Below are 26,038 nucleotides of genomic sequence, written 5' to 3' on the forward strand. Positions count from 1 at the left end.
CTGGACGGAGAACTAGGCTTACTTCATTTTATGTACTAAAATAAATCACAACTATTGTAGCTCCAAGCTGCTCCAGTTGGAAGTGCCACAACAAAGCCAGCACCAGGGATGTCCACAGGGTTTGGTTAAAAAAGGCAAGATAGCACATCATGGACATAAACAACAGATGGCACTTCCATCGTGCAGCCTCCAGACATCCCCAGCCTGCACCTTTAGAAGTAGCTGGATCAGCCTGTTTCAGGAATGGTGTATGCCCTGGAAGGAAGACCACCTTTCCAAGTCCTATTGCTATTGCCTGGGACTCTGGTGCAATATTTTTTGTTCAAAAACCATGCTTATCATCTCCAGTGCAGCAAAGGTAACCTTTTGCAAAAGATTGTTGGGGTAAAACACAAACACACCAAAAAACCAAATAGAAACATTCACATCTGAAACAGAGTTGAGGGTGTCTGGAGCTAAAAAAATAAAAGACATAGTTTTAATTGCATAATTACTACTGTCTTGACTTTTTTGACTACCCCTCTCTACAGATATCCCTGGACAGAGCAGTATTTTTAATTAGTTTTTTTTTAATGTGACCACAAATGGTTACACTACATTATGTATGTATGTATTTCAGATTAATTTGCTTGTTTGTCTGAGAATACGTTATATGATTAAGAGTACATATTTCCTGGTGGTGAAGCACCACGAACGTTCAGCTGCCTCTCCTGAAACAGCTAGCACCCAAGTAAAGCAACAAACAAAAATTCAACCAGACATAAATACTTCTTTTTAAATAAACAGATGGCAGGGGCTTAAATCAAGAAACAGTCATTTGATTTTGGAATGCAATCGAGCAGGCATCTGAATAAGCCAGAAGTGGTCATGAAGCTACATTTCCCCCAGCAGCAGCTCACCAGGTAAATGAAAGTAGCACACGAAAACTATTGGTGACACCAATAGACCCCAAACAGCCTGGTGGGGATGAGCTTCATCAATGGCTGATACTCAGTGGGAAAACACAGGCAGACAGTAATGCCAGAATCAAAACAGCTCCTATCAGAAAAAAAAGTGACAGTCTGAGATGACCACCTTGATGTCAATGGATGCAATTTAAAAGGGAAAAGGCATCAAAAATAAGTGAGGCGATTGCAGTACAATTTAATACAATTTTTCATATAGTTCAAAAATTTAAACATAAATCCAGAGAGAGTTTTTCTTTCTGCTCTTGATAGAACTGATTTTTATAGAAATGGAGTTAATAAATACCTTGCTTACACAGTTTACTTTTTTGGTTTCGTGACCATGTTTATGTTCAGTCCACGATGCTTTATCTCACTATGAGAATGTAAGGCTATGCTAACTTAGACTGAGGCTAGTACTTGCTGAAGGTCTACTAGGGACTGTTGGGATTATGACAGTCATGACCCAACCAACTGCAACAAGGAAATAGCAAAATAAAACATAGAATGGTATGTGTATATTTAAAGGGAAAAAAGGGAGAAGGAGTGAAAAATTAGAGAATATATTGAGTTATGGGAGCCCAGGCAAGGCTCAGCATCACCTCTCTTGGAGTTATGTTTGATCATAGCTCTGACACAGAAGAGGGCTACTGTCTGAAAACCTCTTTAGCAAGAGAGTGAAATAATCAACCTCCAACCTGCCCAGGGAATTGTATTATACAAGGCGAAATACACGTATCTTGTAGGTTTCGATAAAAAAGGCAACATGTGACCCACAGTTTCAATCTCCCCCTCACTGCAAGGAGAGCCACAGTTCCTTTTGTTATGTTATAGAACGGTGTTTTTCAAACTTGGCAACTTGAAGATGTGTCGACTTCAACTGCCAGAATTCCCCAGCCAGCATGCCGGCTAGGGAATTCTGGGAGTTGAGTCCATACATCTTCAAATTGTCAAGGTTGAAAAACACCGTTACAGAACCTTCCCTCCAGAAGGGTGGAGAGGAGGGCATTACAGCAGACTAAGTGTAAGAGCTGTTCTGGTGTCTGGGGGGACGATATTGTGCCGGCAATGTGCCGGGAGCAACACTTTTTTGTGGGTTCCCTGAATTAATATATCGTGGAGCCTGTGTATGGTAGTCAAAACTCAGAAGGAATCTGGTAGGACCTTTTCAGACTAATGTTATTAAAAGGCTAAGTATGTGTGAGCTACAGCACCCTTCACCAGATGCACAGCCAAATTAAACCACCGATTTTATGAATGCTTCAATTGTTAACTTGACAGGCTGCAGATACCAGTTCATTCCCTGTGCACAGAATGGCTGAATTTACCTGACCCAACTGATTTAGTCTTTCCCCAGGGGGGAAAAAATTACAGAATACTAACTGGGGTCAAGAGAGCCAGTCTGGTGTGGTAGTTAATGGCACCAGGCTAGAAACTGGGAAACCATGAACTCTGATCCTACCATAGGTCCTTATGGCCAGTCCCATTCTCTCAGCCCTAGGAAGATGGTGGTGGTGACAACCCACTTCCAAAAATGTTGCCAAAAAACCTGCATGGTTTATCCAGGCAGTCACCAAGGGTCAAGACCAACTCAAAGCCACCAAAAAAAAAAAAAGGGGGGGGGGGTCAAAGCCATCAAGGACAGACTCAGCAAAGGCTTGCCTATTTCTGGAGGAGACTTCAACTTTCACCTTACACTGGACACCAGAAGAGCACTAAATTTCCAAAATTAGGATGAGCAAGTCTATAATATATTCCAAAAAGCAACATGGCCAGGACAATGCTTAGTCCCAGGTTCAGAACTATCCAATTTGTCCAGTTAGCTATCAAATGTTGCAAAAAGTCAAGGAAAACTTAAGAAAAAGGGAGCTGTGTACTTGTTTCTCCTGCAGCTCCTATACTATATGAAGTAATATAGTTGAGATCCAGAATAGGAAGCAAAACAGGGATAGGAAAACCACACTTTGTCTTTACCTGCTCTTGTGGGTCTGGGTCATTGAACTGGTAGTCTTAAGCTGGGTGCTTTAGGAAAATATTCACTGTTTGCTAATTGCCCTCCTCATCTTATTTGGGAGACTCTGAAACATCATTGGCTTCCTTTTGACTTTCTAGTCTGGGTACGGTGATGTGTATAAAAGCAGCAAATGTTGCCTCCTAGTTTGCAAAATCAGACAAGAAATAACTGTTCCTAGGCTTTACAGGTTTTTACAAGCTTGTATGATTTGGTGGCGCTGCGGGTTAAACCGCTGAGCTGCTGAGCTTGCCGATCGGAAGGTCGGCAGTTCAAATCCACGTGATGGGGTGAGCTCCCGTTGCTAGTCCCAGCTCCTGCCAACCTAGCAGTTCGAAAACATGCCAATGTGAGTAGATTAATAGGTACCACTTCGGTGGGCAGGTAACGGTGTTCCGTTTAGTCATGCGGGCCACATGACCATGGAAGTGTCTATGGACAAACGCCGGCTCTTCGGCTTTAAAACAGAGATGAGCACCGCCCCCTAGAGTCGGACACAACTGGACTTAATGTCAAGGGAAACCTTTACCTTTACTATGATTTTGCATTTTATCTATGTTTATATTTTAATGTTCAATTTGGTTCTGGTTTTTTATGTGCTGCTCTATGAGCAAAATAAATAAAATAAGCAATACTTGCCATTTCTTTCCTTCCTTCCCTTGAAGTAGTTCTCAATAGTAGCCTTGGGCAAATTCGTAAGGATGGGTTAAGGGAGCTTCATAGTTTTCAATAATTTCCCTTGACTTAGCAAAGATACTAGATTGTCATGCAAAGGGAGCAATTACATATTTAGTGTAGGATCCTTCCTACCAAGTTTTTTTTCCCTTGCCAAGCAAAGATCTGTGTTAATTGTATGGAATCTTCTGAATCATATTTTCTTGATGGTGAAGGAAAGAGACAAAATGTACATCATCTTGATAAGGTTATTATTACCAATAGAAAAAAATATCTTCTATATCTCCTATAGAATAGAGTATCTTCTATATCTTCTAAGAGAATATCAAGGACTCCACAAGGTTATTATTACATATAAGTTTGATCTTTCTTCATGTATATAGTCATTAGTAGTACAGATGTTCCAGTATCTTCTGATCTAGACAGAAAAAGATGGGGGGGATGTAGCTGGCATAACCGTATGTTTGTAACAGGTGCTACAGCCTGTCATGTGGGCTGAATCATTTTGTTACTGTAGAAACTCTGGTTGCTATGATGCAGTTCTAAAACCATCCTTGGTGGCCTTCATGGGAGAACAGCTTGTTCCAACTTGATGCTCCAACATTGCTCATAGCCTCTTCTCCCAAAATAGATCTCTCAAACATTGAAATATAAAAACATTAAAAGCATATTGATTGAAATGTTATTCTATGATTGTTTCAGCAAAACCCTGCCCTGAGGTATTTGTAAAAAAATCACTAAAATCTAAAGCGTTTTTACTTTGCGAAGTATAAGTTTTTGTTTACTTTCAATACATATTAAAAGCTTTCAGTCCTAAAATAATGAATTAAGAATTTAATTACATGGTTAGGTTCATGATGTTATATCAACCTGACAACAATTTAACACATGTCGAAAATGAAAACTCTGAAATAATAGGCAATTTTGAATCTGACTCATAATACACTTTTCCCCAAAGAGACGTTGATTTTAAGCACAGGAGAAAAGACATTGTAAGAAATTTGGGCTTGGAATGAATCTGTGGAACTTCCCTTTTTAACATAAGCAGGATCTATAGAAGGCTAGCGTTTTTCCAGATATTCTATGTAGCATGTACTGTGTTCTCATTAAAATTATTTCTACTAATTAATCTTAGGGAACAAGAAAATGCCATTTTCTTTAAGTATTTTCACTCCCACAGTTAGTGCCGCTCTTGAGCTTATTCAGGGCTTATTTATCCTCCAGAGACATATAAGAGAGTGAGGAGAAGTCTTGCCTCAATCCCCTCCCCTCCATGATTCGAAGGCGTGCAGCAAACACTGGCTCCGCTTAGGCATATTCCAGGCTTGAAATCCGATAGGCAATCTGCTTGTAAAAAGAAGGATCCTCAATGGAGATTTATGCCCTCTAACTTACGGAGAATGACAAAGATGAGGAGGACAGAAAAATGTGGACCTAGTCGAATCATTTCCCTAGTACAATTCTAATTGTGTCAGATGTACAAAGTACAGCTGAAGAGAATAAATAAAAACAGCTTTTTCAAGGTTGAAGGCAAGTATCAGTAGGTTCTTAAAAATATTATCTGAAGTTGCCAGTATGTCCAAGAGCCAAGATATTTCCCTAGTTGTTCCCAAATTACTTACCATATACAATGACATTTCATTTTGGGTTCCTTAAGAATTTTCAACTCCATTTTCAACAAGTAGGCAAAGAAAAAAAGAGACCTCTAGATATCCCCAACATTCACCCTCCATTCTCTTACCTACTTTTGAACTGTAACTTTGCCTCCCAGATCGCAAATGACTTTTTGGTTTAAAAGCTTACAAGATGGGAAACCAAAAAGCAAATAAATCCACTGTAATCACACAAGCTCGTATGCATTTAGCCATAATCTATTGTCCCAGATTCCAGAAAACTTACTTACATGACGTTAACAGGATTTCTCAAGCAATATAAATTACACATCAATCGTATACACACTTATTTGGGTGTTAAGTCTCCTTATGCTTAATTTCTGCACAAGGCGGGCCTTCAAGAGATGGGAAAAGGTAACCATTTTCTCACCAATGAGTCATTCCCTGTATCACAACTCTTCTTTATTTATCCTCTGACAATTCCAAACATATCCAGATGTGCATTCATGTGTCTGATGATCATTCACAGGCTTTTAACTAAACAGTTTTTAAAAGTCTCTGGTTTTGTTTTTTTTTAAAAGCAAGAAGTCATTTGGTTGGCTGTACCGTGACCTCGTCGGCTGGCACGTTCATAGAAGTAGTTTCCTTGTTCTTGCCCTGTTGCAATGTAAAGACAGACGGCCCCAGCCTCAGAATCATGCCACTGCCCAGGCATTCATCACCCTTGTAGAAAACGGCAAACTGAAAATACAGAAGGGTGACAATGTGTACTGTACGAAGTGTGCAGGTGTGTGCGTTGAAAAGATCTCTACCAAGGGGTCACCTGACCAATCCTCTTTTAAACACCCCATATAGCTTAGTCATGGGGGAAAATGGGAGAGGGAACTCATTGCTAGTATAGTTATTACCATGATTATTAGCTAAATCTTTCTTAGAGGTGTAAATTGCACTGATACAAAAAAAGTCTAAGTAAATCATCTTAGGATAATTCTTGCATTCAATTAAATAGACATTATTTCATTCAGTCCACAGTAAAGAAAGCTTCTAAGAGGAGTCTGAAATATTGACTTAATTATAACAGTCTAGCAAACTGATCAACAGTGAAATGCAACAAGTTATATTCACACATCTCAGAGTAAATGTGCTGAATTAAGTAATTCAGCGTAGTCTCTCCCTTTTTCCTGCTGCATTATTCCCGTTGTTAAAAATCTGTACAATTTGAAATTCTTCTTGCAGTTTTAAGGAATCATGGCTCCGATACCTCTTAATGCCTGAGACTTTTTTGCACAAGCTGGATACAGCTCTTACATTCCACTCTTTTTCACCAAGACTTTTGGTTATTTACAGAATCTCTTCCACAATGTCAACAGGACTTGCATGACAGGACTTGACAAAGCCTGTGGTTTAACAAGCCCTCTAAACGTTTTCTGTTGATTATGAAAGCTATCATTCTCCTTCTCACACCGCAGTTGCTATTTTTGCTGTGATAACTGAGGTGGGAAGGCAACAAAGGGCAGATAAAGACTGGCTGGGGAATTCTGGGAATTGAAGTCCACCCATCTTATAATTGCTGTGATTGAGAAATCTCTTCTAACTGAACATTCGACTACTGGACCATCTTATCCAGGAAAAAAAATGGACTATCTTATCAGGCTGAAGAAATGGAGACAGGTGGGCTCCCCCTCCCCCCACCATCTGCTGAGATCCACAGATCATACCTGATCTTTTCCGCATGTAAGAATGTACTCTGTGGCTGAACTACATTTCATTCAATATTATTGGCGATATTTTCCTTGGAGAGTAAATACACCTCCCTTGCAAGTAAATAGCTATAGGGCTTCAAATATAGCTTAGTTCTGCTTCTTTACTACCATTGCTAGCAGCCCAACACAATACAGATGTTTAGAAAACCTTAGCGTTGGTGCTGGGAATCAAAATCCAGTATTATGAATCACGCCAGCCGTGTTGGATCATCTTCAAGCATTCAGGTGTTAATAGCAATGTATGGAACCTAGATTCCTGCTGAGATTTTCTACTCACTCATATGTAATTAATCAACCAATAAAATTGTTTAATAAATCAACTAATAATACGTTTGGACAAAACTAATACTTTTGTCCAAATATATTTGGACTAAATCTGCTCCATATTTTGCTATCCAATCTATCATCTGTTAAAGGGTGCAACTACTGTATGAGTGCATTTACTGGGAAATATGTCCTGGCATGCTTAGAAAATTTAAGATAATCACAGAGGAAGTAGGCTCAGCACATACCTGCCCTGCTGTAAGATCCCTCATTGGCTTAGCCAGGGTCAACCATACTGATCCATCTTGATTTAGAGTTAATGTGCAGAGTGCTGCAAATTTAAAAAAAACAACTGTTAATTGACTGGCCTTTATTTATTTATTCTGTTTGTATAGCTGCCCATCTACGTGACTCTGGGTGGCTCACATCACATCACATCACAATCAAACAACCAAAACGAAATACAAAAGTCAATTTAAAACAAGCCCTTACAACCAGCGAAAACCCAATTAAAACCAGAAATTAAAACCAAAAACTTCTCATCAATATCAGATGCTATTTGTAATCTGAATGAATAATCAATAGGTAAGATTTCCTTCTACTGTATAAATGGCCTGTTTGTTCCTCTGAAGGAATACACTAACCAGGGTTGTTCAATTAACAAAGACTAGTCACCTATCGCCATCAGGTGTTGGAAGCGGAAATTACACTCCATCATTTTTTCCCGAACGAGTTCTGCAGGCGGTTCCTCAGCAATCCAGTGCATTCTGCTTGTCCGTAAGAGATCTCTGTAAAGTGCAGGGTGATCCCTGCAGGGCGCCTTCAGAGGGGGACAACAGTTTTAATTTACAGCGCAGCAACTCAACTCAATATGGAATAAAATGAGCATCAGGTAAAAGGAAAATATTTTCAAAGTTAAATCAGAAGGCAAAATAAAACTGCTCCCCAGTAGCCATAAGGGACCCCTCATGGGTCATAATTTATTGCAACCAACAGGCTTATACTGTTAAACTATATCAGTGTTTCTCAACCTTGGCAACTTGAAGACGTGTGGACTTCAGCTCCCAGAATTCCCCAGCCTCCCATTCTGGGAGTTGAAGTTGAAGTCCACAAGTCTTCAACGCTAAGGTTGAGAAACACTGCACAATGTAATTGTTATGAAATGTTTGTTTCCCACAAAAAGCAGGAAAGTGTTGACCCTAAAATTTAACCATGTTTTTCTTTAACCATAATTAGCCTATAGATAGCTAAAGCTATGGCCAGAAATATGAATGAGAAATTATGCTTTTGCATAGGTATTAACTTTAACTGAGCTTTGTATCTGCAAAATGTCATGCTTTCAAGGATGAGGAGTGAAGCTTGCAACAAAAGTTGAGCCATTGCTCCCCATATGAATTTAGGAATTTTAGCCAGACTTAAAGGAGCATATTAACTACAGGTGGTCCTCATTTAGTGACCACAATGGGTCCAGTTGTTAAATGAAGCAGTCACTAAGTGAAACTGCAACTGTGCTCAGGCTCTTACTTCTGCTTTTCTTTGCTTTACAGACCTGCGAAGGTCGTAAATGCAAGGACTGGTTGTAAAGTTATTTTTTCATCATTGTTATAACTGCAAATGGTCACTAAAAAGTGCAATTGCTAAACGAGGACTACCTGGAGATCCACACACTATCCATGGAAACAGGGAAATGTTGATGTAAAGGGCAGCAGGTGGACAGTTTTAGCATGTCCGTCAAAGTGCTGTTGCTCATTCAGCCCCTACCAATGCTGATGTCACATCACGTGACCTTTGTGATGATACAGGAATGGAAATCTCATAGCAGCTTCCACAAGCACAGATGAGCATTCATTCCCTGTTGATGAGGGGAGAGAGATGCAGGACTCTGAGGACGAGCTACACAGGTCATCCCTTCCAGCTTGAGACAGTGTCCATCACTAACAATAGAACTGTGGTATCAGGACTGATGGTATGAATTAAAGATGCAATGAAAAACTTAAGACGAAGGCATGCATGTTCCAAGGTGAAGCTCAACAGTCTGATCACTTCTTTCATTGCTTGCCATTCATTTCATACTTGGTGCCAACATCCTTTTCAATTTTCTGTTCATCAAAAGCTAGTTAGAACAGGATGTGATAAAACTTCTCGACACCGGTTTACTTAACAGCTTTGGTTTTTCTTTTGTATGCAAAAGGCAAGAATCTTGGGCCAGTAATAACCACATTCTTCTAGGCAGCAATCACAAATGCAAGCAAACTTACCACAAAGACTTCCCCAGAGGCTATATTTTTATCTACAACAAACCAAGCATTTCTGCAGCCTTTTAGCTTAGCTTTCTGGCCAAACGTATACAAGAAGCAACCTAAGAAAAACAAAACACGTATTTTAAAATATAACCCACGTGCTTCTCACATCATTTAAGCCACTGCTTTCAATAAGAAAAAAAAAAAAGCAGCCTTCCATTTGTCTCTTTTTGACAGAGGGAAGTTTCTTACAGTTGAAATATTTTTTCTGTGTTTCTGGGTATGGAATTTATGAAGATTTCGAGAAAATAAAAAGAAAAATCTTGTTTTCTTAAGCAGTGCCAAGCATGACAGCAAACATCTGCTAAATTGGCTGCAAGTCAGCTACTTCCAACAAGAAAAGTGGTGAGTTTTCACAGTATAATATGTCAGCCATTCTTTTCCAACCTGGTGCCTTTCCAATATGTTTAGGTAAAGGTAAAGGTCTCCCTTGACATTAAGTCCAGTCGTGTCCGACTCTAGGGGACGGTGCTCATCTCTGTTTCAAAGCCGAAGAGCCGGCGTTTGTCCGTAGACGCTTCCGTGGTCATGTGGCCATTACCTGCCCACCGAAGCGGTACCTATTAATCTACTCACATTTGCATGCTTTTGAACTGCTAGGTTGGCAGGAGCTGGGACTAGCAACGGGAGCTCACCCCGTCACGCGGATTCGAACCGCTGACCTTCCGATCGGCAAAACATGGGGATGGGGGGGGCTTCAATTACCCCAACTTCTGTTGGGAGACAAACTCTACCAAGCATAGTCCTTCCAGGAAATTCCTGACTTATCTTGCTGATATAACTTTACCCTTCAGAGAGTAGAGGAAGGCTAAAATGGATCAGCTACCCTTGACCTGATACTAGTCAACAGAGAAGACTTAGTTGAGGAAATAGAAGCAGCAGAGACTTTGGGGAACCTGATTCTGCATGGTTGGACTTCTTCATTCTAAGGGAAACTAAACTTGAATGCTTTTCCCGGATTTCAAAAAAGTAAATTTTAATAAACTCAGAGACATGATAAGTAGGAGTCCAAAGCTGGGGAAGTTAATGAAGAGCTCAAGATAGGTGAGAGTTCCTAAATAAGAATATACTGTAAGTACAGCTGCAAGCAAGTCTAATGAGAAAAAAGTGAAAGGCTGCAGAAGAAGCTGGTGTGGCTACAAAAGATGCTTAAAGAACTGAAAACAGAAAGAATATATATAGGATATGGAAACAGGAAAAGATCACCCAGGAAGAACCAAAACTGTAGAGATATTATTAGGAATGTTAAAACTGAGAATCAACTGGGGTTGGTGAACAGTAAAACTTGAACCACAAACAAGTTTTCTTCAGATATGTTGAAAATAAAGGGGACAGAAAAGACTCCGTATACCAGCTGTTCAGTGACGATGGAAAATGCAGGAACCAGACACATACCTACTGAACTCATATCTCCTTCTACTCCAACAAGAAAGCATGTGTTCAACCAAGTGAAGAGCAAAATGAATGGCTGGGTTGGCACTGATTAAAAACATTGACATGGAATAATACTATTTTATTTGGAATCAGTCTAAATCTCTATGGAGAGATTAATTGCATCCTGGAGTACTGAAGGAACTTGCTAGTTATCTGGCTGAACTTTTATATCCTGTGAGGAATTTTGGAGAATTGATAAAGTGTTGGATGACTGCAAGATGGCAAATGTTGTCCACTGTCTTCAAAGAGGAGAAAAAGAAGCCAGGAATTACAGACCAGTCAATCTGACCTAAAAAAACTGGAGAAGTTTCTAGAAAATCATGAAGAAATTGATGAACAAGCACTTTTAAAAAAAGGTAACAATGCTTCACTCCTGGTGACTACGTGGACACAATCAAAAACACTGCAGTAATTATCAGAAATCATCATGGAGTTATCAGAAACAAGACTTGCCAAGCTAATCTTTTATTATTTTGCTTGGGTAAGTTCCTTAGTACAGGTAGTCTTCACTTAAAGATCATTCATTCAGCGACCATTTGAAATTATGACGGCACTGAAAAAATGGACTTACGACCTGTGCCCGAAATTACAACTGTTGCAGCACCCCCACAGTCATGTGATCAAAATTCGGGCGCTTGGCAGCCCACCCGCACTTATGACTGTGTGGGTGCTTCAACTCCCCTCACCAATCTATCTCCCCCCATCTCTGCCCTTTTGGAAGCCCCGCATCCTGCCTTGCAGGGCGGGAAGCCCAGCTGTGCCACGCCGCACCACCCGCCCATGCCGCACCACCCACCCACTCCACTCAGCACCACCTGCGATTGGGGTGAGTGCTCGGGCTAATGATGGGTAAAATTCACTAAACGACAGCAAGGGGAATTGCCAGGATTGCTCTCACTAAGTAATGCCATCTCACTTTACAACCTCATGGCTTAGCAATGGAAATTCCATGCTCAATTACTGTCTTTAAAGGAGGACTACCTGTAAATAATGGGAATGCTACGGGCATAATATATCTTGATTTCAGCAAAGCATCTAATCAAGTGTCCCAGAATTTTATGATCAGTGAGCTAGTTAATTATGGTCTGAAGTGGATAAATAGCTGGCTTGAAAATCAAGTTCAAAAAGTGTCGTCAATGTTTCTTTTTCAACCTGGACAGAGATATCAAGTGGGGTACCAGAAGGGCTACCCCTGTATTTTTAAATATTTTTATTAATGACCTAGGTTATTAACTTGACACCTTTATAATGTGTGGACTTCAACTGCCAGAATTCTGGGAGTTGAAGTCCACACATCTTAAAAGTTGCCAAATTTCAAAAATACCGACTTAGATGAAGTGTTAGCTGGAACACTTATCAAATTTGCTGATGACAGAAAAATGGGTCGGACATCTAGTAGAACTAGGCATGCTTCAAAAAAGATTAAGACAAAGCATTTTGGACCTCTCTGCTGTTCATTAAAGCAGCCCATCGTTTATCAGGCATCTGTGCAAACCAGCAAAAAAGATGCTGCAGCTTTCAGACAACTCCTAATGTGACTCTTAAAGCAGACATATTTCAGAATATAAAATAATAGATTTCATTTACAAGAAGGAAGATTCTAACTGAATGTTCACAAAATCTTCCTGGCAGGAAGAGTAGTTCAACAGCAGGACCAAATACCAGATAAGCGCTAAGCTCCCCTTTACTGGAGGCATTCAAGCATACAGTCCTCTGTCAGGGAAGTTTTAATTTGAATTCCTGAACTGAGCAGGGGGTTGAACTTGATGGCCTACATCTGCAGTGCCTTCCAGAAGGGGGGGCAGGTCAAAAAAGGCAAGATGGCAGTCACTGCAGCATGATTGAGGCACTGTCACTTTTATATCTGCAATGACACTGCACACACAAAGGGACAGAGCTTTGATTGTGCTGTTGCAACCAGTAGATTGTCCTTTTTTACCCCCTTCCCTCTGGTGACCCAGCTAACCTAGATGGTCCCTTCCAACGCTATGATTCTAAGTCCTATCATCCATGCTGGCTAGGAATGAGATTCATATCCCAAACATGCCTGGGGCAACAGGCTGAACTAAGACCAGACACAAGTTAGTTCCTGTGACTCTGGAGCAGTATTTATTAATAAAAACAGCAAAAAGGAAACAGCAAATTTGCAGGTATTAGACAAGGACACTCTAAGCCTGTTCTTTGAAAATACGGTAATTGCATGAGGATTTTCTATACTTCAGCAGGAAAAAAATAGGCCCATATTTTGGTCATAAAAATCTTAATCCATTCATATTAATACCAGCAAGCAGAGATTGAAAAGTGAAAGTGAAAGGTCCCCTGTGCAAGCACCCAGTCATGTCTGACCCTTTGGGGGGACCCCACTTTCAGATTAAAATAATCCAACTGCTAAGAGATTGTGCCAATTTAATTTCTCTAAAAGACAGAATGTAAGGTTGATGTTTAAACTCATTATGCTTAAAAATCAGCTTAACAGCTCCATCCTAACCAATATCCCAACCCTAAATGAAGTTCAATGTGACTTACGTCCAAGTCCCAATAATGTTAGCAAGCAGTTACTATATATAGTAGCTCAAAGCACTTTTAACTCTCTCAATAACTCTCCAAATGAAGGGGACACAACTTTTGTCAAGTGGGTAGTCCCCCAGTGGTGCTGGAAGTCAACAATCAACAAAGCATTAGATTGGGGAAAGCTAAATAAAGATCATTTAGTGAAAGATGTAACAGAAAGATCTGAAAGTGAGATTCCTGGCTCATGACCAGCACTCTTAGCCAACAGATTACCCCAGTTTAGAATTGCAGCCAGATGTGTTAAAATCACATATATTAACAATGTGTTAGGATTAGGTAATTACCAAAACAAGAATATGAAGATTGATTGACTGACTGGACTTATATACAATCGTCAGCAACAGAGTCACTTTTATAGTGAGATGGGCAGTGTATAAATTTAATAATAAATAAAATAAAAAATAAATGTGTCTCTTGCAGGTTTCTGAAATCCTCCTAGACAACAGTCATGGCCATTCAAAAATGTTTGTTTGTTTCAACAGCAACATAATCATCATCAAAAATAGTACCAACAACAACAACAACACAAATAATATAACCGAATAGCTTAAGTAACTTTCTTGGAGAGCTGTCTACAATATGGAGCCTGAAAAGATGACCAGCTCCACTGAAATGCATTGCCTCTGAAACTGATTGCTTTTTATTTCTTTCCAGACTTGACTCTTTGTACGTTGAACCGTCCCTTCTACCCAGAATAGAAATAGCTTGAAGCTGTGGAACAACCTCTCTCCGAAGGGAAAAAGACCTACAGTCAAATAAGATGCCAGACGCCAAAGGAACCAAACGCCATCTTCTCCGCAGTGGCATGGCTTTAAGGCTCTGGAGGCCACCTCCCAGCTGGTCTCTGGTCAAAATCCCTGGCAACGTCACCCTATGGAATCCCCTTCCGTCTGCAAAGCCCCCCAGCCCCGGAGGCCAAGTCAGCAATTATTACACCACCACCCCTCTGAAAAACATTATTCTCTCCTTACAAGTCTGGTCTAATTTTCAGCATTAATAGATACCTTCCTTAAGCAGGTTTATGTTTAGACTGCTTTACCGTTTACTTTTAAGGGGATTAAAGGATCCACATTTTGTTTGCTTTCTAAAATCCCACTTTCCTCCACCATATCACCTAATAAAAACAATAACCAAATGCAGCCATTTAATAACTCTCCACCTAATTTGAAGCTTTTGTGGCCAGATGTTTCTAACAAGAGGATATTATACAGGCCTTGGGGCTCCAAACTCATTCTAATCCATTGTCAGATGTGACAATCTGGGGAAAGCTAAAGGTTTACTGAGTTTTATGTTGCCAGATTCAAGGAGAAAAAAAAAGGGGCGGATGTACAAATATTTATATTTCACACCATTTAACAACAACTGAATGAAAATACGCTTGCTCACCCTTGTGTGTTCCAACAACTTTGCCATCTTCAATGGAGACAAAATTGCCTGGACGTGGTTCCAGATACTACAAGGGGAAAACACCCTTTAAATTTAAAATCCATTTAAAAGTCATACATATGAAAAGTAACCATAAAGTGAAACATACACATTTATAAAAATTGTGAATCAGCAATTTCTCACCTCAAGGAGGAACTCTGAAAAATCCCTTTTACCGACAAAACAGAGGCCCATACTCTAAAATAAAACACATTTGATGGTCACCCTTAAGATATTTTGAAAATTCAACTAATGGCACTTAAGATCTATCTATTCCCACCTACAAATCCATCTATCTAGAACATGCTAAATAGACAAAGAAATCTTAAAAGAAAACATTAAGAGAAAAACAAACAATATGAAATGCTGACTGCTCACACAAAAATATGTGTTCAGCAGAAGACTATCCTACATGGCCGCTATGAAAGATAGATGAACTAATTTCTGATTTAGAAACTATCAAAATACAAAAATGGCACAATTGGTAATTTTATCCAGAAACATAATCAAAAGAACAGCAGAGTTTATTCTCTCAAAATGGCACTCAAAGGCATCCCTTTTGATCATTTCCAGATTGCAAAGACATCTAAACCAGTGTTTTTCAGACTTGGCAATTGCTGGCTGGGGAATTCTGGGAGTCCACCCATCTTAAAGTTGACAAGACTGAGAAACGCTGCTCTAAGTTATAATGATTGATTCTGTGAGTCCTTTGAGTAGGAAAGGTTACCATGCCTCTTTTTTTTTCAACACATGGTGAAGCTGATGTTCTGCAGCTATCTTCTTCACAAAGTCTTTTGTTAAGTCTCCAAGAGGAAAAATGGTTTTCTGCAAAGCTTCTTGAGAAATCTGACTGAGAAAGAATGTTTGGTCTTTACTGTGATCAGCTCCCTGAAGAAGTTTGACAGCTGCAAGAGGAAGAGAGAAGAGACAGATAAAATAATGTTGTGTGACTATATTCCCACCTCCTTCACATATTTAGTTTATTACATTAGGGCCCGAAAATTAGGCCTTCAGTGAAAAGAAGGATGAGGAATTCTTCACCCGGGCTCCCAAAGTCATTCTCACATACCATTACGATATCTGACCTGGATGTAAGCAGTGGAGCACTTACCATTTCTTACTTCAAATCTATTTCTGAAAAGTCCTGGTGGCCTTTGTGTGTATTTTTGTTGAAATACTTCATTATCTTCCAGAGAAGTCCTTGCATAATGTCCAGTTGCTATTGCATCAGCTCCTGGTATAGTTTTGAAAAAATAAAGACACATTTCAACAGATTCTATTGAATGAGATGATTTTAATAAGACTTTAAATATATTTCACGTTTTACTTTTATACTGATGCTCCTAATCTTATACCACCTTGGTCAGGAGGAAACTCCACTGAATTCAGTAAGACTTTCTCTGAATACATAAGTGTAGGATTGCACCCTCAATTTCTGAAAGACACAGATTGATCTGAAGAGCAAGATCTTCATCGGCTATAAGAAGACTGTATGCAAGATTGGGCTTGATTTTCAGGTTTACGCCAGATATTCATTTTTCAGAAAGGTAAATACCACTGAAAATAAAACTTACCAAGATTATTCATAGCATAGTGTAGGAAATAATTGAATTTGATGTGTTTATTACATATAATATCGGGATTAGGTGTCCGGCCGACTTCATATTCATTTAAAAGGTAGCTATAGGAAAGAAAAAAAGCATTAGAATGATTATGAGTATTTGAAAATGCAGAGACATGTTTCCTGTCCCATCAAGAATCCTGATTACTTTGTATAAAGCTAAGCACCTGAAATTACTCCATTTCATCAGACCAGAATGGAGAAATCTCTTTGCCCTGACTGGTTTTACTGAAGTTGCTTCAGTTTATAATTAGGCTACTTATTTTAATCAATTGAAAACGACATGGCTGTGCTTCTGATGTTTAGCACTTAAGTGACTGGGTATGCTGTAGGTGCTTCGAATGATGGCATCCATTGTCTCTTCCATGGGACTAAGAAAACATGAATGCAATGGTATGCAGGAATGGCCTTGGGAGGCAGGAGGAAGAGCTGCAGACTAGACAATGGTCAGATAAGAGGCAGCTGAGCCAAAGAAGAAATGGGGTCGTGGCAAATGTCTCAGAAGAGACCCTCCCTAGTTTCTTGGACTGTAAAGGCGAGGTGGGGAGAGATGCACTTTCAGACTTTCAAGATTCTGTTATGGTAACCTTACAATAAAGATAGAGCTAGTTCATCTGGGTGTGCTTCTTGTCTAGAATACCTCGCAAGGCTGACATTAATGTAACATTAATGCTACACATTATTTCAAAGTCTACAGCAAGTGGCAGCCCTTAGATCTGCCTGATCTTGAAAAAACAAGGTCTAATTAGTACTGGGATGGGAGAGACCATGTGGAAATTCCAAGGTTGCAGGCTAGACAGTAAAGTCAAAAAAATATATACCGTAAGTAGGCAATGATGAATTACTTCCATATTTTTCCCAAGGAAACAATGTGGAAGTCTCCAAGTAGTCATCAGAAGTTAAACTCAATTCAAGGAAGTCTATATCTTTAGCTTATCATTTCCATCCCTTCAAATAAGCCTCCTTCAGTTACCATGGTGGATTGTTTTTGCTTGCTAAGGCAAAGGAATTTTATTAGAGCCAGTTTGGTTTAGTGGTTAAGGCTCCAGGCTAGAAACCAGGAGACTGTGAGTTCTAGTCCCGCCTTAGGCATGAAACCCGGCTGGGTGACCTTGGGCCAGTCACTCTCTCAGCCCAACTCACCTCACAGGGTGGTTGTTGTGGGGAAAATAGGAGGAGGAAGGAGTATTAGGTATGTTCCCCGTCTTGAGTTATTTGTAAAAATAATAAAGGCGGGATAAAAAATAAAATAAAAAATATAAAAAATAAAACTTAAGAGTTCAGGATGTTCTAAAATTGAGCCCTTTTCCACATATACTTTCATAACCAAAGCATAGAGCACTGATGCTTTGCTAGATCATGAAGAGCAGCAGATGAGAGAAGAACCAGTCAGGGAAGCTTGCAAAGCCCAAATAGGGAGTCCATTCTCTAGCTTCTCTATTAATCCTCCCAATCATACAAAGCTTTCTTTCAGCAAATAATTTATGAAAATTCTCCTACCTAAACACTTCATTCCAATATTCTTTAACGTAGGAAACTTGACGAAATGGAATGTTGAGCATCTGACACACTTTATAAGCATCTTCACAATCTTGGTTGCCTTGACAAATTCCCTTTTCATCCACCATGTCCCAGTTGTTCATGAACACCCCAGTCACATTATATCCTACTTGGACGGGGAAAGCAAGAAATTAGCTTCATCATTAAAATATAAAATGAAGAATTAAATTTGATCTTGGCAGAAAGATGTTTCAAAGTCTGTGTTTGGATCTCACTTAGTATCTGTCTGCAACTCTTTTAAACCAAATGCATCTTTCCCCAGGATTGTGCTACAGAGAATAGCTGAGATATTCTCAGAAAGTATTTATTTTATTTACATTTCTACTTTAGGGAGTTGCAAACATGGGCTATGTGAACATTTGAAAAGCTCCAAAGCTTTTTTTTTCCCTTTTGCTTTCAGTTTCAAAGTGTTGCACAGCCCTACCCCATAGGAGAAGGGTAATGTAATCATAATAAAATCCCTTTCATCAGATGTTATCTTTTCTCATTGGTATATATTATGAGGACCAGAGCATATTTGAAAGTAAGTGTAATAAATAACTAGAAATATCTACATGTTTAGCAGCCCTTTGTATGTGAATTTGACTCCTGAAAGCCATACCCAATGCTGGAAATATTTAAAATGACTCATTCATGTAGTGATCCTTTAATCATTTTTGAAAATGCAACTGTTGACTTTAAAAAAAAGGTTGAGAAAGATTGTTCACTTAAAGACAGAACTTGACTGCTGCAGGCCATTAGCGTCAAACAAAATTCCCATAACCAGTTTTCCAGTGTTCCCTGGAAAAAAAACCCTCCAAAACCAAATGAAGATGGACTTAAAATAGGAGGAAGAAAGAGTATTAGGTATGTTCCCTGCCTTGAGTTATTTATAAAAATAATGAAGGCAGGATATAAGTAAGTAAGTAAATAAATATCATACATTTCTTTTTGTATTTGTTATATATCCGTCTTTCTTCTAGAAATATGTCCTTCCTCCAGTTTTCCCTCACAGTAGAAACCCTGGAGATACACTGAGCTCAGAAATAAGGATTGGTCAATAGCAGTGTTTCTCAAACTTGGCAACTTTAAGATGTGTGGACTTGAACTCCAAGAATTCCCCAGCCATCCACAGATCTTAAAGCTGCCAAGTTTGAAAAACACTACTTTAGGACCTAGGTTCCACATACTGAATGCCCAAGGAACAAGTCAACTTGTAGGAATTGGGCACAATTCAGTGAATGACAACCGAACTATATGGAGTCCCTAAATGACCTTGGTTGATCTGCAAAAGCTAAGCAGGCTAGAAAGGCTGAGTGCTTGGGTGGAAGACCACCATGAAAGTTCAGGGTTGCAGAAAGGACCGAGAAGCTGAAAACCTCACTCCGAAAGCAGGCCAGGGCAAAGCACTTCCCTTCTGCTGCTTCGAATACTACATAGGCCTTTCCCTAAAGTTCCCAGGAATCCCACTGCAAGCAGCGCTTTTTCCGCGCGGAGCAACTCCTTCCCCCGGATTTCGCCCACCTGGGGTTGAGTACTACACCTCCCAGAATCCTTCGCAAGGGAATGCCGGGAGTTGTAGTCTCCATACACCGGAAGGGACGTTCCACTGACGGAAGGAACGCTCAGATGAGGCAGGAAAAGGACGCCGGGAAAAGAACCTGGAGCTGGGGAGCTCCGCCGTCATTCCCTGCTGGGGAGGCCTCACCTCTCCGCCGCAGCAGCAGCGCCGCCACGGCGCTGTCCACCCCGCCCGACATGGCGCACACCACGTGCCGACGCGCGGCCCCGATCATGGCCTCGCCTCGCCTCGCTGTCTCAAGGCCGGCCGCGCTTCCTTTCCCGCCTGCGGCCCACCGTGACCTGAAGAGCAGAGGCGGGACGGGGCCGCCTTATGGGCGGAGCTGATCTCACAAAGGCCCGGGAAATGGGGATTCTCCCCTGTTCTCCCTGGGGAGGAGATCCGCTTTCGTGGGGTCCCGAGGGTGGGAGGGGCTTTCCCGTCCCTTCATTCCTTTTGGTCATATTGGCGGGGGATGATGGAAGCTGAAGTCATGCCTTTTGGGTGCAGCGCACGCAGAGGAAGCTTTTTCGAATGGGAGTAGCTGCTGGAGGACACACGTGCGTGTGTTTGTGGGCACGCGCCTTAGAGTCAGTGTTGTTTTCTGGCTTGTGCCTGGACAAGTCCCTGCAGTTTTCTTGGGAAGATTTTGGAAGTGGTTTGCCATTGCCTGTTTCCTAGGGTTGAGAGAGAGGGACTGGCTCTCACAGTCTCCTGGTTTCTAGCTAGGTGCCTTAGGCACCGCACCAGACTGGCTCTTTGAGGGCTTGTGCCAGCTGCAGACTCATTAAGCCTCTAAGGCTGCTTGCTTTGTACAGGTTGCTGCTGTTTTGCAAATAGGAAGCTCAACAAATCAAGCATGGAAATGTACTTTGGCCTTCCCAAGCAAAAGCAGAGTGTTTGCTCCACCGGCAACCTCTTCTGGCCTTTGTAAAAGCACTTCTGGTCTCCAGAAGCAGCTGAATGTGCACACGTTTCAAGTACCCCTTTCTCCCATGTTTTTCCCCTTCTTTTCTCTGTGATTTTCAAAGGGAAAAAAGATTCCTTCAAAAAAGTTGTGGAAATTTAAAAGGTCTCCTGCATAGGGCTTGTTTTCCCATTAACATGGATCTGTTTTGCTATCCAGGTGCTAAACATTGTATGAGTGCTGCAGAGCAAGGGCAAGTTACAAACTTTTATGAGCTGTTCCTTAAACCATTGTTTTTCAAACTTGGCAACTTGAAGATGTGTGAACTGGGGAATTCTGGGAGTTGAAGTCCACAGATCTTCAAGTTGCCAAGTTTGAAAAACCGATTTAAACAAAGAATTGCTTTTCAATTCTCAAGGCTATGCTATCTTCTGTTAGTTGGTATGATTCCCATATTCTTGGATAGCCATCTTAAGGAATTTATGTAAGCTTACCTGACCTTTCTTAAAATCAGTGTTAAACAATAGATCAGAGATTAGGCCTTTCTCTGCTTACACCTACCCTTAACACAAACATGCTCTGCATCCTGTTTTTTCTGTTGTGACCTCATGATTTTGCATTCCTTTCATCTTCAATCGGTGGCTTTAGGAATGGGATCAGCCTGGTGCTTTATAACCACTTTAGATTGGTGCAGGTGTGATCTCTGGTCCCTGTCCTCTACAGCCATTCTCACCTGGACATCAGAAGAGTCCCCATCTTTCCAGCTAGCCTTTTCCACTGTGCCCAACACATTTCCAAGTCAGTTCCTGGCCCAACATGTTTTAATGCTTCCCTAAATGGGTACTGGGAGGCTGTGCAGTAAAATGGGAGAGCCTGCTTTGCTGCGCAGCTACCCTGGTGCCTATCAGCTGTTTTTCAGATGTCACTGACAGGTGTGGGGGAACAGTATAGGGATCCCCTGGCTGGGAAATCAGACAGGTAAAGCAGGGAGAGCAGGGATTTTACCCACCAGGTAAAGATCATGGGCCAGCTCCATGGGATTCAAGACCAAGTAGACAGAGCAGCTTCTCCACTTCTCCTGCTCCCTCTCCCAGTCATGTTGGTCAGTTTACTGAGGGCTTGTGCAGTCTGAAGCAATGATTTTTGATGGATGGCTAAACCTAGCTGTCTCTCTGAACTCACCTCCCAGCCTAGCTAAGGAGAGTGATTGATGAATGTTTGGTGGGAGGGGAAGGAAGCAAAACTGAAGGAGCCCCCTTTTAAAACCTGCCCTGTACAGTGTAAATAAGGACATCCCCATTTGGCAGCATCTTTCCTATGGCAGCGTAGGGACTGAAAGGGCAGGGGCAGCAAATTGCATGCTGGCAACTGAGCTGTGGGGAGGTAAAATGGCTTTTCTACTTTAGATGGAGGGTATCTTCAGCTTCTTCCGCTGCTTCATCATGCAGGACAAAATAATGTTGCTTTATAGCCTGTTTTAATCCTGCCTGCTACTTGGATGCAGACTGCTATAGGAGTTTCTGGTTATACTTTGATTTTTTCCTTCAAGTTCCATTTTTTTCTTAATTTTTTGTTCTCTGTAAGATTGTCGTGGCCTTGGATGGCCCAGGAAGTTCCTCACCCTAAACATATCAGGAGAGATTCTGGATGGTTGGTGTTGCCATTTTTAGCAGGGTTCAACCTTCCCATCAGGTCCGGCATGTTACGAGTCGTCTACCAAGGAATATCATCTGATGGGATTTAGGAGAGCCTTTTGTGCTGCATTACCTGCCCTTTGGAACATAATTCCCGCCGAGGTTAGGCTGGCCCTGACCCTGCTGGACTTTCAGAAGCTCGTAGGACATGGTTTTGTCATCTGGCCTGGAGACCCAGTGGTGGTGGTATGGAACCTGTCGGCTATATTGTTAGCAATTGTATGGAGTGTACTCTCCCACAAGTTAAGTTTTAAACTTTTAATTGGTTTTTCTAATACAGGTAGTCCTCACTCACTGACCACAATTGGGACCAGCAACTCCATTGCTAAGCAACTCAGTCATAATGTGAAAAATCACATGACTGCACCCAAGTTACAATGGCAGTTCATCTGTTCCGGCTGCGGTCATTAAGTGAGACATCCTTCCTGCCAGCTTCCCCAGTGACTCTGCTTGTCAGAAGCCAGCTGCGAAGATCGCAAATGGTGATCATGTGACTGCAGGATGCTGAAACACTCATAAATGTGTGCCACTTGCCAAGCATCTGAACTGTGATCGCATGACTGTGGGGACGCTGCAGCAGCCACGACTTCAAGGACCGGTGCAAGTCTCCTTATTCAGTGCTGTTGTAATTTCAAACAGTCACTGAATGAATGGTCAATAAGCGAGGACTACCTGTAGTTTTTTTTAGTTATTTGTAACTGTTTGTTTTTAATTGTGTGAGCTGCCCAGAGTCAAGTATGTGAGATGGGCGGCTATATAAACTGAGTAAATAAAATAAGTAGTTCAGCGCCAACCACTCATCTACGAAACAGGACATACATACATGTGGAGTTTCCATTGTTTCTGATGAGAAAGCGTCAGGCTTATAAAACTGCACATTTTCACTCTAGATATCACCTTTTTAATTGTTGTCTAGAAAAAACGCATTTAGTTCTATAACTGATCACTTCAACCTATTTTACTATAGGTAATTTTAATTTCATAAATACACATAACAAAATCTAGAATTGTACAGGTAGACCTTGCTTACTGACTGCCTTATTCAGCGACCATTCGAAGTTAGTGCTGAAAAAATAATTTTATGACCAATGCCCACATTTACAACCTTCGCAGCATCCCTCAGTCACATGGTCACCATTACAGTCAGTATGTGTTGTCCTGCGCCTGACCTGTGTTTTTTTCTTTTTTTCCCCCTTGCATAGTGGGGAGATTAGAGACGGAAGGAATTACAAGGGAGTAAGCAGGCACACAATAGGGAATACACATTGAAAGGAAGGCATTAGTGCCAGGGCTGAGAGCCACAAGTGCACTACAGAAACAGGTGGTATATTCCCCATTGTGTGCCTGCTTACTGCTTTGTAATCCCTTCTCCATCTCTCTGCTCTGCAAGGGGAAGGAGGGAGAAAAAAATGGGTCAGGCATGGGAGAGATGGCCTACAGAAATTGCTTTTTTCTCTTCCCTCCCCCCCGAGCAAGAGATGGTTTAAACAATAATTGTATTATTTTACATTATTCTCTCTGATGATGAAAACAAAATGTGCAATTCCTGTTTATATGTTACAGGACAAAACTTCACCTACATCTGAGCTGTTGCGGTAAGAGAAAGGAATGTGGTAATGGTTTTGCTTTTTGCAACTACTTATTCTTCATGCTGTAAGGAATTCCATGAAGCAAATCATTTGGCTAACATGAGTTGCCTTGACAAGCCACTTGGAATAGCATGAAAGGTTTGGGTGTAACACCCAGCGGCTTTATAAATGTTGCCGCTAACTGCAATTTTTAATGAGACAGAGAGGTGAATATTAAAGAACTCATCCATGATGCAAGGTAATTTGGAACAGTGTATTCTGTATTGAGTTCAAATTAGCTACCCTAATGAAATTTTGGAGAACTCATTCTTTTTTGCACATTTGGTGGTTCAGTGTAAAGGAACAGTAAGACTATAGAAATATAGATATAGATACAGTGTAATTGAAATTATTCAACCCCCATTGCAAATCAGGTTGATTGTCAAAATGTACAGACTTTCAGCTGTTTGCAATGAGCAAATCAAACAAAAGCAATTGAAATAGCTCAACAAAACGAATACTTCAAGTGATGTCCCCAAATTCAACTTAAAATGCAACTTATAATGAGTTCTTCAGTCTCAAAATTATTCAACCCCTTCATGGCAAGCATCTTCAGTACTTAGTAGAGCACCCTTTTGCTCTTATGACCTGCTGCAAAAGAGATGCATAACCAGACACCAGCTTCTGGCAGTGTTCCTGAGGAATCTTAGCCCATTCCTCATGAGCAACGGCTTCCAATTCAGTAATATTCTTGGGTTTGTGTGCTGCAACTACCTTCTTCGAATCCCACCAGAGATTTTCTATGTGGTTCAAGTCAGGTGACTGTGATAGCCACTGTAGAATCTTCCAGGACTACTTCTGCATCCAAGCCTTAGTGGAATTTGAGGTATGCTTGGGATCATTGTCCTGTTGGAAGGTCCAGTGACGCCCAAGCTTCAGCTTCCTTACAGACGGCATGACGCTTTCTCCTAGGATTTCCTGATACTTCAATGAATCCATCTTGCTGTCCACACGCTGCAGGTTTCCAGTGCCAGAGGATGCAAAGCAGCCCCAGAGCATGACCGAGCCACCACCATGCTTAACTGTAGGCAGAGTGTTCTTTTCGGCCTATGCTTCATTCTTCCTCCAGACACCGCTGCTCCATTGGGCCGAAAAGTTCCAGTTTTGTTTCATCACTTCACAGAGCAGAATCCCAAAACCTCTGAAGCTTATTTATATGATTTTGAGCATATTGGAGCCAACTTTTGTGCTTTTGGGTCAGTAGTGGTGTACATCTTGGAGTTCTGGCATGGGAACCTTCTGTGTTTAGTACGCGCCTCACTGTGCTCACTGAAACCTCAGTGCCTGTTGCCACCAAGTCTTGCTGCAGGTCTTTTGCAGTCACTCGAGGGTTTCTCTCCACCTGCCTTCTCAGAAATCTGGTTGCAGCCATTGACAGCTTCCTTTTTCTGCCCTGTCCAGGTAGTGTAACCACTGTTCCTTGAACTTTGAACTTGCGAACTGTGCTTCCAACAATGTCTCTAGGAACATTCGGTGCCTTCGCTCTTTTTATATCCTGTTCCTTGTTTGTGAAGGGCGATGATCTCTTCTCTTACCTTTTTGGGCCATTCTTTTGACTTAGCCATACTGTATGTCTAACGTGCAGTCAAATATGACACTCAACAATCTCCTAGCCACTTCAGGAATTTAATGTGTTCTAGCTCAAGCACACCTGGTGCACCTAATGAAGCCCTTGATTAGTTGCATCAGGTGTGCTTGAGACAACACCTGTTTTGCATACTGTATGTGTGCTGTTGTGACGGATTCTATTCAGGGGGTTGAATAATTCTGAGACTGGAGAAGTCATTATAAGTTGCATTTTCAACTGAATTTGGGGACACCACTTGAAGCATTCATTGTGTTCAGCTATTTCAATTGCTTTTGTTTGATTTGTTCATCGCAAACAGCTGAAAGTCTGTACATTTTAACAATCAACCTGATTTGCAATGGAGGCTGAATAATTTCGATTATAACTATATATATCTAGCCAGCCATAAACAGAAGTTCTGCATTTAATACTCTGCCATTCTTACAGAATAGAGTGACTGAATTGTGATTGCCTTCACAGAGACTCTGAATATTGTGCAATAATTATGAAAGTGCATAATC

The 26,038-nt window shown here is 41.0% G+C and overlaps 1 protein-coding gene across 3 annotated transcripts; it reads right to left on the minus strand.

The window, feature by feature from the left end:
- Positions 1 to 5,701: 5,701 nt before the first annotated feature.
- On the minus strand, positions 5,702 to 20,040 carry TRMU (tRNA mitochondrial 2-thiouridylase). Of its 3 annotated transcripts, none has more exons than XM_063307953.1 (11): positions 19,869 to 20,039; positions 18,122 to 18,287; positions 16,575 to 16,681; positions 16,112 to 16,234; positions 15,733 to 15,905; positions 15,145 to 15,198; positions 14,962 to 15,028; positions 9,529 to 9,629; positions 7,946 to 8,090; positions 7,519 to 7,601; positions 5,702 to 5,984 (listed from the first exon to the last, which is right to left on the minus strand). In XM_063307953.1, the coding sequence occupies exons 1-11, from the start codon at positions 19,954 to 19,956 to the stop codon at positions 5,832 to 5,834; spliced, it is 1,260 nt and encodes a 419-aa protein (XP_063164023.1). In that variant the 5' UTR covers positions 19,957 to 20,039; the 3' UTR covers positions 5,702 to 5,831. The 3 variants fall into 3 exon arrangements, with proteins under 3 accessions (XP_063164023.1, XP_063164025.1, XP_063164024.1); XM_063307955.1 differs by lacking the exon at positions 19,869 to 20,039 and adding an exon at positions 19,685 to 19,792; XM_063307954.1 differs by lacking the exon at positions 15,145 to 15,198 and having other exon boundaries at positions 19,869 to 20,040.
- Positions 20,041 to 26,038: the final 5,998 nt, after the last annotated feature.

The sequence above is a fragment of the Candoia aspera genome, chromosome 7, assembly GCF_035149785.1.
Source record: "Candoia aspera isolate rCanAsp1 chromosome 7, rCanAsp1.hap2, whole genome shotgun sequence".
NCBI lineage: Eukaryota > Metazoa > Chordata > Lepidosauria > Squamata > Boidae > Candoia > Candoia aspera.

What these genes read in the sequence shown, in the direction of transcription:
- TRMU (XM_063307953.1), bottom strand. Translation starts at nt 19,956, where the DNA reads ATGATCGGGGCCGCGCGTCGGCACGTGGTGTGCGCCATGTCGGGCGGG. An exon ending in TATTGGAATGAAGTGTTTAG is followed by an intron (nt 16,682 to 18,121) that starts GTAGGAGAATTT and finishes TCTTTCCTATAG; the next exon opens with CTACCTTTTAAATGAATATG. An exon ending in CCAACACCTGATGGCGATAG is followed by an intron (nt 7,602 to 7,945) that starts GTGACTAGTCTT and finishes TTAAATTTGCAG; the next exon opens with CACTCTGCACATTAACTCTA.